The following is a 13,192-nucleotide window of genomic DNA, read 5'->3' as shown; positions in this document are numbered from 1 at the left end:
ATTAATTAGAATAATAAATTAAACTATGAGTACTGAATAGAGTTCAAAGATTGGACTGTTTCTTGATTGCGATTATAGGATGTTACAATGACATGAGTAATATAGGTTTTATCATTCATTAGAAAATATTGCGAGTAATGATATTAACAGTAAAACTCATTTTAGACTTAGACAATCAAAGGAGAGGTGAACCTGAAAGTAAAAACTTGTAATAAAACGCAATTTTTCTTGATCATACATTTATTTCACTTAAAAATTATTCATAATACACATCATAACTTAAAACATAAAGCTATTATACGTTGCTTTTAAAAATAAAGTTCTAGAGTATAACAGCCAACAAATAATTAATCTTATGTACATCAACATAAGGTTCAGTGTCTAATGCATGCATAGTGTGTGACCACAAGTTTGAGAATAATTTTCTTTACAGAACAAATGTTTATGAGCGGCAATAATTATTTTCTGATGAAAGTACCAAATATTTTCTTTGTTTCATCTCTCGATCTTAACTTTTTTGACTAATTTGAAGAAGTAAAATTTTGTTCCTTTGGTGTAATAAGAATAAACACATTTGTAGGAAACTGGTTTTTGCGATAAGCAATACTCTATAATGTAGTTATCATATTCTGACTATTTTTGGGATCTGAATGCTTTTTCGTAACCTTTTTGTGTAGATTTTTTGGATTTCTTTGGGTACAAAGTGGGCAAGTAAAATCTTTTCAAAGTTATATACACTTTTTTTAGACTCCACTGGCAGATAAAGGGAAACATCGTGAGGCAATCATGATGCCGAACATTTGAATCTGAAATAGCTATTTATGCGCAGAAATGTTCATGTGTTTCATTAATTTATTACACCTTTTATAAAGCCATAGATTAAGAAACCTGTGGCACAAAGCGAAGCCAGTCTACTACACTGCAGTTTTGATTTAATGAGATCGTTTACACTGTAATTCAAAAGCAAACCTTAATTTGTCTACATTAAATAGTATTATGATAATTCTATTAACGTTACTCGATCACACAGATATATCATTTTAAAAAGGTTTTATTTCAATAAAAGTTCGCGTTTATTATCTGTGAACAATCAAGTAGAGCCAATACAATACAAGTCATTCTCTCTATATTTCTAATTACAACAGAATAAAAAACAAAAAGTTTCGTCAAAAGAATACATTTATATTTGATAAACAAACCTATTCACGTATAGTATGATTATAATTATAATACTAACATAGATCTTACGGGTGCAAATGCTGAGTAAATGCAATCGCGATACTAATTAGGCAATTATTTAAAAACATACGTATTTATTTATGCAGTCTGACAAAACAAAATGTAGTTAAGCTTTTAAGAAGCTTTTAAATAACCAGTAATCTATCGTGTTTAATACTGTTAAAATAAAGACTTCTCAGATTTTTTTCGCGATCTTTTATGTAAGGACCACCTTCGTCTGATTGATTGCCGAAATCCTTACAGAAAACTGAGAAAAATAAATGTAACTATAGCGACATTATGTTCAAACAATACTATTATATCCTTGTGCATAATTGCATAAAACTATAATACCTATAAGCTTACACACTCAGATACATATTTGTGTGAAAATTCTAAGCAATTCAATAGATTCCTAGTCTTTTTTAAATAACCCCATATTAACACCTACGTATATTAAAAACAGAAAACAAAACGAATAAACTACTCCTAATAAAATCACCAAAAACAAATAGAGAGGCAGTAAAGGAAAGCTGCGTTACCATGGCAACCGCTTCTGTTTACAACATCCCTATGTAACGAAAGATATATTTTATTTAATTTAACAAATTAATGTAAAATTTATATTAACAAAGGAAAGATTATTTAACAAAAGAACACGTTTTGTTAGCAAGTAACCCACCACCAAACGGGCGACTGTTACGTCGTTTATTGATCACGCCCGGACTATCACACGCGTGTGTATACCAACACACTACATCCCTTCGAAAAGTAAAATTTCTATAATCGTTGATAGGAAAAGCTGCCTTATGGCTTGAAGACTTGAGGACTGGTTTTTGTAATCCATTCATTAAATTTGATCGTCGTCTATCGACGCAAACGACTGTAGAAATATCACTCGGCTGGAGGAACAGATGTTGCCTTTAACCGCAGTTCATTTTTGCTCATTATCCATTTATTGCAACAAAAATAGATTTTCAGGAACCAATAAAAATCCTTAAAATAACTTTCCATAGGCTCGATCAAAAATAAACTGCGTCAAATCACGAAGCATATTCATGTATACTCACTTAGACATTTATAATAATTAAAAATATAAATCTATGAGATAATAAAGAATTTAAGTTAATATATTAGTAAAAGATGATAGATCAGAGCCTACACGAACAGAAGAGTCTAAAAGCAGAGTGACTACATAGAATTCGGAAAATTCCTTAAAATTTATAACGACTTCGTCATTTTACTAAAATTAAAACAAAATGAACATATCGGGTGGCATAATACCTTCTCGTTTAAAAGTAGGTTCAATTTATTAAAATTATTACTTTAATTAAATCAAAATATATTTAGATACCTACTTCAAAGTTCAATTCTAACATAGGTGGAAAGCTAAATTTACTTAAAATTAACAATGTTGAAGCGAATAGTATGTAGTGGCCCTGATTCAGAAGTTGTTACTTGAACATTCTAATGGTATCTGAGGAAAATTAAGTGGTTTCCAATCCCAAGATCATCTAGGGTTGCGCAAGAAATCTGAGCCACTACTTACCAATTTCGACCTGGGGCCTAACAACATCTTCAAAAGTTATCCAAATCAAGACATTACACTGAACGGTCTAAATCGCAGTCTCTTTTATCGCAAGATGCAGTGTTAGGCCCCTGGTCGTTTTAAATGCATGGTTGTTAAAGAAAACATCTATTTCAACACGCTTTTATTTAATAGCAGATAGAAATTAATTAAAATGATAATTACATGATTAGGTTTTTGGACAGTTGAATACAGTAATTTGGATAGAGAAATATGTTAATATAAATGTTAGTAGTTGGTTAAATAGTTACTAGATATGTTTGTGCTGTTACTCATTAGTCAGTAGGTACCGGTTTAGGCCTGGGCCACGGGCTGAAATCTTTACCAGACATCTGTCACCACGGAGCAAAGCTAGCAACAAACAGGTTCTTGCCATCAGCTTGTTAACATTACTTACGCATCTGTTACATTTCCCTGACAAGCAGTGGCTGGGCCACTAATAAAATATCGGCTGATTATTCTGCATCTAAATAGTACTTTCTCTAAAATACCTGCACTCCGTACACTGTACAGTCCGACTTATATGTTAATTTCACTTATTATAGTAAATACATTGCACATGGCAGATTTGCGGAAGTCTGTTATAACAAGAGTTACGTTACCACATACAGTAGGTTTTGTTTATGTGGCTGGAATGTAGTAAAGAGGTTATGCCCTCTACATTCATATTTTGAAACCAAACTTCCGCATGTCAATAACATACATTCTAAGAGTTAAAAAGTCTAATGATATCATAATTTTGTCTACACTTATCTAATTAGTCATTTGACAACTCATTTCTTTACCAATGTTAATTTCTAAATTTTTTGGGATATCTAAGACTTTTTTTTACATCAATTTACTAATAGGGATTACATTATTTTTTTAAACATGTAGTTTACATGATAGAATAGGTGCTTTGTATTCTGCTCATCACATCAACTGAATAGTCTTTTAGATGATGTTATGTGCAAGAGTTACAATAGTTTTTCACTTCCAGCCGTTTTATCACTCCTGTCAACCTTTATGAGTCCTACTTTTACACTTTGAAAGCCAAAAAGTTATTTGGATCAAACACCATCACAGTTTAAGTTGTCTTTTTTACACCTCGCAGTTATGAGTTTGTGGAATGTCTCTTATTTCATTCGTTTGTTATTTAACACTAACTTGTCTCAGTCTAGAACATTATTTATCATTCTCATATTATAATACTCCTAATTAACAAACGCCTTCCCCGTTTAGTTTGGCCCTTCTAATGCAATTATTGATAGTTAACAATTTTATTTACTTTTATTATTTTATAAATGAATGATGCTTTAAAATTATGTTATATATTTAATTTTTGAATTATTCGCGTGTTATTGTTTTAACCAAGTTGAGGGGCCTGGTGGGACGCGTGGGCCTGGTGGGTCTGGTGAGCCTGGTGCGCGTGGTGGGAAGCGTGGCCCTGGTGCGAGGCGTGCGCCTGGTGCGAGGCGTGGGCCTGGTGCGACGAGTGCGCCTGCATCTCCTGTAGCTCCGGTGGGACCTGAAGATTCATTGGAGTCTCTAGTTGCTGAGTGCCGTCACCCATGCCCACAGGTACGGAGGTAGCGATGGTGGTCACGCTTGCTGCGACTATGGAAGCAGCAGCAATCGCTGCAGCCTCGCCGGTCTCGTCCTCCTCGTATTTTGGGATATCAAAGATCTCGGAGAAGAGGGCGGGTAGCAGAAGTCGCGGCCAGTGTTCGCGGCACCACGACAGCAGGATGTTGTGACGCGTGCCCAGGATGCGGACCTCGTTGCGAGCTTGAGAGAACGCCTCGTAGCGAGCGCGGGCAGCAGCGATGGCTTCGGGCCCGGCGTTGGTTATCATCTGTTGAAGTAGAAAATAAAAGTAAGGTATTGTCAACAACAACACTCAAAAAGCAAATAAAAGACACAAAGACCTGTATTTGTCCTAAGCACGTAGAAAATGGTTTTTAGTACTTTATACTTGTACAGATGTCCAGCTTATTTTGTTGCCTAATGTGTGAAGATTAAGTTGGTTGATAATTGGTTGTTGATCTTCATAACCGGGTGATGTTAAGTCTAATATTTCCGATTTAGAAATTGGAAGTTTCGTTGATTAATAAACTTTGTTGCAAATACCAGCCTACTACTACTGTAATAGAAGTCTCTTCACGCTGCTGTGTACTTACGCTGTTCTGCAGAGCGTCGTTGAGGGCCCGGTGCATGCTGCCGATGCGTTCGATGTCGCTGAGTCCGCTGCGGTGCGGGCACAGCAGCAGCGTGCTCGTGAAAATCGCCATCTCCTCGTCCGTGATCTGCATCTTGATTATATTCCATATGTAGGTCAGCATGGCGGTGGCAAACGGAGCCTGGAATAACATGTATTTTTTTCTCATGTAATTGTTCGAAGAGTATATTTTTATAGTTATTAAGAGACGTCCAATATGTATCAAATTTTGTTTTCTTTAAAATTTTGTCAAAACATAAAACCAAAAAGATATTTTTTCAGAAGATTTTTTAAATAAGGACGTATCTTCTGAGTTATTGTTACCAGTTCCCGATCTGAAGAATACGTTGTATATCCCGCTAATTCGTAAACGTACTTATCTCCAAAACCTGAAACTACGTTACTAAGGAACTGAAGCTTACACTCCCACAAGAAGTAGGTAAACAAGGCTCGAATTGTAAACATCGTCATTTCTGAATTCTGAAAATATAGGGATGTAGTTCATGTTCACTTGGCAAACGTTACTTGAACCATTTACGTCCGTTTTTGGGGCAACTCAGTACGCGACGTAGCGAACAATCTCACCTAGTTACTGTCGAACTAACTTCACATAGTCCACAAACCAAAGGAGGTCGGTACTCGGTATCATACCTCTTCGCTGAAGTGACGTGATGTTGACAGCCAAAGCGGGCCTGAACTAGTTTCTGGGTCAACCTTGGTACTCACTTCAAGTGACACTTTGTATGTCATGAGACGATAAAAATGTGTTTAATTAGACGTTCTTTTATTCATACATTCAGTTCTCAGTTGATGAAAAGGTTTGCTTGAGTTTCATACAATGTATTTTGCTGAAGCCTTTTTATAATTATGAGATCAGTTTTTATAAAAGTGTTGTTTGTTTTAAAATAATATGTTTTTGTGATAAGGCTTTGGTGGCTACCCAACACAAGTAAACTAAAATATCATGATAGACGTCACAAGTTGTAGAGCTTTTATGAAAAATGACAAAACTTTAATAAAAAACTAGATATTTGAGATCGATGTCTGCATCTATATCACCTAAGTAAAACAAGACCAATCAAAATACTTACATCGTAAACGATGACGAGCTGATTGTGGGAAAAGGTGGTGCCATCATCAAACACAATGCGGTCAGGAGACGAAAGCCTCGTGATCCGAGTCAGCCAGACTTCGAAGAACCCTATCTGCGGACATAAACACACACTGACAAGGTCCAATCGACACTGGTACATGATCGCGTTGATGGTGGTGAATGATAGTATAAACACTCGCAAATAGCACTTCGCATGAGTCACAACTTTCGCATAGTTTATAAAACAAATAGACTGACAAATAAGTAGATAACGCTCACCCTGCGATACTTTATGCCCCGGTGAGCCAGTGGAGCATATTAGCATGGCAAAGTTTTGACAGTAACATGTAAGCAGGTGGCGGCGGAAGTGTTAGCGCCGATACATTTACATGCCGAGTTACAATGTAGGTCCGCCAGTCTCCGAGGATAATGTTATACATGGAGTTTCGCGTTCTCGATGCATTTTTATTACGGAGCTTGTGGCGGAAGTTTAAACAAGATATTAGACGGGGAGCTGTAAACATGATGCGCTGTACGCTATGTATAGTAATGTCTGTCAGTCGCTGTGCTTGGTTTTGTTTGGTACCTTGATGAGGATGAGCTGGTCGTCCTGCGGGAGGGTGTGGAAGCCTGGCAGCCGCTTGGCGAACTCGACGACCTGCTGCACGGCGGGCGTCATGCGCAACGCGATGTTGTGCCAGAGGATGGAGCGCACGTCGGTCGCGCGGTCTGTTGTGGAGGTCGCTGCCTCCTCGCCTCCACTTGCTAAGAAACGAAATATTCTCTTTGACAAATGAATAAATGAATATCGAAGTTATTTTATTTCGCAAATTAATGATAATATACCAGCCTGGTAGGTACAGGTACTCCCCCATAAATGATATTTGAACACGACCTTTCCTCACTAGGGGTTGACGATTACAGATTCCGATATTTTGAATCCAGGATTCCTTCGTTGTTTTTTCGTCACCGTTTGTCAATAGCGTTTTAGAATAATTAAGAAAGTATACATATTTTTGAAAAGGTTGCTTTCTGTCTTTGCTTACTCGATTGAAACGCAAAATGACAGAAAAAAAAATTCAATGTATTAAAGTTAAACCAAGTTAGCCCGAAACCTGAATAAATGTACCTTACCTATAAATTATAATAAAAAAATATTATTTCCAATTAAACTGATTAAGCACTTTCAAACGAAGTCACTTAAGAAATGTCTCTTGTAATTGAAAAAAAAACTACTCTAGTTTCATGTTTCTAAGTGCAATATTATCACATCGATCGGAAAAAAAAATAGCAAACTAAAGTGTAAAAAAATATTTCCTGGATTGTGATAATTAGTGCTACATAATATGGAAACAAGACACCGTAAGTATTGTGGAACGAAACCCGAGTTTATGTGAGTTGACATAAAATGATGTTTTATATTATCTGCTTGTGACAGCATGCGACGGATAGCAGAGTGGTTGAGTTCACCATGCCAAACCCACTGCGCGCGACGTGTCGCGGTTTGGAACCCCTCGGAGGACAAGCTCTTCTGTGTTCTACAAATACTTGTCCCGGGCTTATTCTTGGCAGATGATTTCTACGTATAAAGTAATTTTCATGTTTTATACGACTTTAAAGCACAAGAGGGAATACGGTAACCGAATCTCGCCGATTTTGGAATACAAAGTCTTATGAATCACGCAAATGTTTGTCTAACACGAGAATTGAACCCGCACCACATTCCATTGATATTGCACAAGCGATTGATATTGAGCAACTCAGTATTACAAAAAAACGCTTTTCCATAATTTTTTGGTATACACAATGTTAGTTACCATACTATTCCCAAAGGACTTGACGATTTTATAAAAAATTACATGGATACTTAGAAGTTCTGAGAGTGTACGACTAATGATAAAAAAATAATTCGCATAAGTATTTTCTACTCCCACAATTCCATAGAAATATCGTTGGCCGATTAGTAGTTATCAATAAAAATAAAGAATGATGATCAATATAGACTTCAAATTACTATTACCCAGAACCAATTTCACTGTAGAGTTTCAATTTTAAATTAGTTCATGACTTACTTTTCAATTCAAGGAAACCTTGTAGGCATGTTACTTAAATTCGATTAATGGACGATGTGCACGAAGACAGGCATTTCATTAGTAATTTAACTTTAAGTCGATCCAAGAAATAAGTACAAGTTCGTTCTAGTTAACTTGGGTCACATCATTAATACACCATTAGAACCATCAGAATGGGAAACATTTCATTATGACAATCAATCAGGCACTTGGTAATTCTTGATAAGCGGTAGATGTCGATTTTTCTTAAGTGATATTAGGTATATCGTCAAACAAACTAAAAAGTAACATTATACTAAAAAAGAGACAGAGATATTCTGCTGTCTAAAAAAAACAGCGCAAAAATAAAATTAGGTATGTTCGTGTGGACTACCCCTAGCATGTAGGGAGATGAAAAATATGTATTATTCGATTTTCGGACCAATGCAATATGCACACAAAATCTCATGAGAATCGGTCAATCTGTTTCGGCGGAGTTTAATTACAAACACCGCGACACGAGAATTTACATACTAGACTAGTTGTCCCCGCACACGTTGTTTTGCCATACAAAGTATTATTACTGGCCTGGAATGTCCCACTGCTGGGCAAAGGCCTCCCCGCCCTTCTACCACTTATTATAATAGGCTAAAATAGATGTTGTGCGACTCTCAGAACTACAGAATATGCACACAATTCATAAGAATCGGTCGAGCCATTTAGGAGGAGTACGTACATCGCAACACGAGAATTTTATACATTAGAAGGTAGAGTACATTGTAAGTTTACAACAGGCAGAACCTTTTTTTATTATTTGATAAATAAATAATCGAACTAAACAACTCTTGATTGTTCATGGCCAGCAATTTAGTAATCAAACTATTTGATCGGTCTTTGTTTCCCGCTCGTGCGATCATAGCATGTGCATGTGACATTAAATCATACTTGCATGCGCTTACCGATACGGTTATGAATTTCGAAGAAAAATTATAGAACTTCATTGGTTTTTCGCACGTCTTTGCGCATATGCGTAAAAAAAAGTCATGTATTGGATTCGAACTGCACGGATAGCCGAGTAGTTGAGGTCATCACGTCAAACCCATTGGGTGCGACGTGTCGCGGGTTCGATCCCCGCGTAGGACAAGCATTTGTGTCATCCACGAATGCTTGTTCTAAGTCTGAGTGTTTTCGTGCAAGTGAATTGTATGTTTGTGAAACCTACCCGGCACAATGATTAAATTTCTTCGTGCGGAGTCGTCTAAAAAGAAAAAATAATAATAATTAGGAGTTCTTTGGGGAAGGAATATCTGAAGATATCTAAAGACTGCCTATTCTTATACAACTAATAACAAGATACTTATCTTTATTTTTCAATCCGCAGAAAGCGCTTTCAAACGGATAATTTGTGGCTCAAATAGGACTCGAACCTACGACTCTTGCGTTTGTTTTTTTTTCAGTGTATTATTAATATTTTGCAAATCTGGACAATATTGAAATCACACGTTACCATCGATATATAAGTACAGAAATCATTTTTTGTCGTTGCGTACCTATGGTTCATTTCTTTTACCCTTAAACTTTGCATCTTACGCAAGTTCCCTATTTTTATCAACAGGTATTTTCAATTTTATTAAAATATTTAGCCGTGCTGCATTTTTTCTCAGAATCGCTAATATTATAATGCGGGTCATAGGAGGGTCAGGTAAATAAATGGTTGCTGGGCCGAGGGACGCAGCTACAAAGTTGTTCCTGTGCATATAAATAATTGTATTACAGGGTTAGAGTGCCCTAGGCTGCGCGTCAGCTCGTCGGTGTACTAAACTGCTTTACGCCATCGCCATCGGCCATTGGCCATCAAAGATAGTGACTTAATTGATTAAACTAATAGCTCCCCAGGCTATGAATACCTGAAAGTAGGGCACAGTTTGTTTATGTTAACAAGTGTGTCAGTGTATCTGTGTGATGTTATGGGAAATATCAGTAATTAATTTAGGTGATCAACGTGTTGTAGTAACGAAATTAAACTTTGTTGCTTCAAATTTAAGACTGGTTTTCTATGGCACAAATGTTATCGATTTCAGTACTAGCTTTTAGGGGGCATTAGGTTCATTGGTATTTCAGAAAGACCTAGATAAGTGAAGGTAATACGAGTACAAAAAAAAATCGAGATAAATACAGTTGGCAACAAAAGTTGATACGTATTGTAGGTTATTAAAGATCTAAGTGTGAAGCGACTTCCGTTGCCGGTCGTTCATGATATGCTATAATTGCTATTTATTAGTTGTTCCTACCTGTAACGCGATACATTGTTTATAGTTTTTTAAGGTTCTGCATCATTATACATAATAATATGATCAAATTGTATTATGTATAGTTAGTCGTCAAAGCAAGTTTGTTGTGAAATTCTAATAACTTTTCTATTTTGTTTTCGACGCTAAAAACGACGTTGAAAAATAGGATGTGGCCATTTGTAGCTGCACATATTATTAACCAAGTCGAGAACGATAACGATCTATAGAAGAAACCTAAACTAAATTCTCTAGAATTGTAAATAAAACGGGCCATTTACCAAACCTTGTATAAATGTATCCGTGCAGTTAGATTCTAGGCCGCAGCGACCACTTTTCAAATCGTCCGACTGATACACTAGAAGATAATCAAGTAATGACAGATGTGAGAGATGTATCAAATATAGAGATAATTAGGAAATGTCTCATATAAGATCCACTTTTGCTTTGCCGCAGATTGACGACATAGGCTCGACAGCGTAATGTAACCGGATAAATTAGTAATCTCTCGGTATTGTCTGATAATAATCTATGAAGTAAACTGGAACAGCTATCCCTGATGCCCATTCGTTTTCTTCATAAGAGTTGAAGCTCTGGGCCTACGATCATTTCTTTAAGACACTTGTAGTTAAAGAAGCGAGATAGCAATACATTTTTTAAGAGCGGTGTCTCTTTTACACCATCGTAAGTATTACTACAATAGTTATGACGTACTCTGAAGTGGCACGGTCACTTGCATTATAAAAAGCTCGGGCAATAGTCTCAATGCCGCCACCATTACAAACCTCGCAATTAGTATATGCAATGAGTGGTTAAAAGTGTACTGATCAAAGCCATGCATGTTCAAATCATGTGGCCAACAACACGGCAACGACTTAAACACAACTTTACATTGTATTTATGATTTTATTTATTCATATTTCCCACAAATCGAGTTAGATTTTATATCAGTCATTTTATAAATCTACTTTTTGGGTGTGTGTGTGTTATGTGCCCTTGTTAATAAATAACAACGATTTTGTGCTTTAGAGATTGTTTTCATTATAAAAAGTTTTAAAATTGAACTTAGTAATTATTAAGCTTTTTTCATCTGCCGCGCTAAAGATAATTGATGTTCAGAAGTCAAAGATGTGATTCAAAAAATTAATCGATGCTTAAAAAACTCCTTCCTATTGAGAAGACTACCAAGAATATTAAAATAATAATATTTGGGCTTTTGCATCTATGTATGTATCTATTTATATTTGTAGATTACGACATTCTATCTCCGGCATAAATATTTATGAAATATACTTTCGTTTTTTAATATAGAAGGACGTGTCAAAAACCGAATTCGTGGTTGAGGTAAAAAAAAAACTATTTCCAATTTCCTGAGCAAATCGACAGACACACTCGATGTTAGTCTAAAACTGAAATGGATATCGAAAATGTAGGTTACGTGACAAAGCAACTAAAAATATGCCAGCATTGTGTTTAGGGATTGGGATAAAAATAATTCAACTCAAATGAAATATTATTTGTACCCGTTGATATTTATTTAGGTATACACGGTGATTTTTTTGTCGTCTTACAAAAGCAGCCCAGTTCATGTATCCGACGTAAAATACCCCTAGGCGCGATTATTATTTTTTTTATCATCAACTAAAATAATAAGTACGAAGAAAAATTAAACAAGAGAAATCTGAATTTATACTCTTAAAAATGATAAAAACGCCGCCGCCCGCGCCCCTCACCATTGTTACAAGGCTCGGACCGCGCTCGCAACAGAGCTGTTTCTAAAAAACTACGCATTACATCATAATATTGAATAAAAATTGCATTTTTTTTTTCAAATCTCATAAATACCTATTTTTTTATCATGAACGTGTTCTAGTCATTGGATACATGAACTAGGCTGCTTTTGTAACACGCCTAAAAAAATCACGGTGTATAATATTTAAACAAAACCCGGTATATCAAATGCCGCTTATACAATGACTGAAGCTTTCGACCCATTCTAAATAAAATTGTCATCAACACGTGTATAAACTTTTTTTTTAATATCATTGTATTTTGTGCCATATTTAGTTTTTTTATTTTATACACATAAGCCAAGCAAGCGCAGCTTGTTAACAAAAACGAAACCGATTTCGTAGAAATTTAAACAAAAGAGTATACGTAAATGCAATTACTGGCCTGTTACTGATAGATAGTTACGGTAAGTGCTAAGTTATTCAACAAGTGCTGACAGGCGATTTGAGGCGATATAGACCTCTTTGGTTACATTATTAATTCAATAAGTCGACAATAAACCTATGATTGGTATGGTAGAACGCGAGATTTTTTTTTTGTCTAAAATAATCATTTTGATTTTTTTTAAATGCTTATTTTTTTTACAATGATTGTTCTTATTTCACCGATTGCTATAGATTTTCATTTGAGTTATTTAATTGAAGCCAATTTAAAGTCCCTTGTCAACCAGTCTTTCGATATAAATATTTGTCGAAGGCTTATTAAAATAATACGATATGATGATTATGATGGAAAAAAATTGCCATATCTTTGCGTTTGTCTGTAAACTGATATTCTGTCAGCTGAATTTGAAACCCTTGCTCGTGACCTACTTGCGAATTACGACGATCACAATACTTGTTTTGCAGGAAACGCTATCTTGTTGCTATTATAGTAATTTTTATGCCATGTGCTAAAATACGAAAAAAGATTTTTTCATAAAACCTTTTCCAATTAATTGGAATAAGTTTACCGTACCGAGGAAAT

General features: G+C 35.6%; 1 protein-coding gene across 1 annotated transcript in view; it reads right to left on the bottom strand.

Moving 5' to 3' along the window:
* Nucleotides 1-2,306: 2,306 nt before the first annotated feature.
* The window catches only part of LOC113504122 (ecdysone-induced protein 78C-like), an 82,724-nt gene continuing 71,838 nt past the window's right edge, over nucleotides 2,307-13,192 (bottom strand). Inside the window, exons 7-10 of the mRNA XM_026886259.1 lie at nucleotides 6,683-6,861; nucleotides 6,095-6,208; nucleotides 4,966-5,145; nucleotides 2,307-4,640 (exon numbers count right to left, since the gene is read on the bottom strand). Of these exons, the coding sequence (XP_026742060.1) occupies nucleotides 4,152-4,640; nucleotides 4,966-5,145; nucleotides 6,095-6,208; nucleotides 6,683-6,861 (962 nt within the window). The 3' untranslated portion in view covers nucleotides 2,307-4,151. The remainder of the gene's footprint in view (nucleotides 4,641-4,965; nucleotides 5,146-6,094; nucleotides 6,209-6,682; nucleotides 6,862-13,192) is intronic.

The sequence above is a fragment of the Trichoplusia ni genome, chromosome 21 (genome assembly GCF_003590095.1).
Source record: "Trichoplusia ni isolate ovarian cell line Hi5 chromosome 21, tn1, whole genome shotgun sequence".
Lineage (NCBI taxonomy): Eukaryota > Metazoa > Arthropoda > Insecta > Lepidoptera > Noctuidae > Trichoplusia > Trichoplusia ni.
Note: the sequence above shows the minus strand (reverse complement) of the source record. Positions and strands in the feature narration are given on the sequence as shown.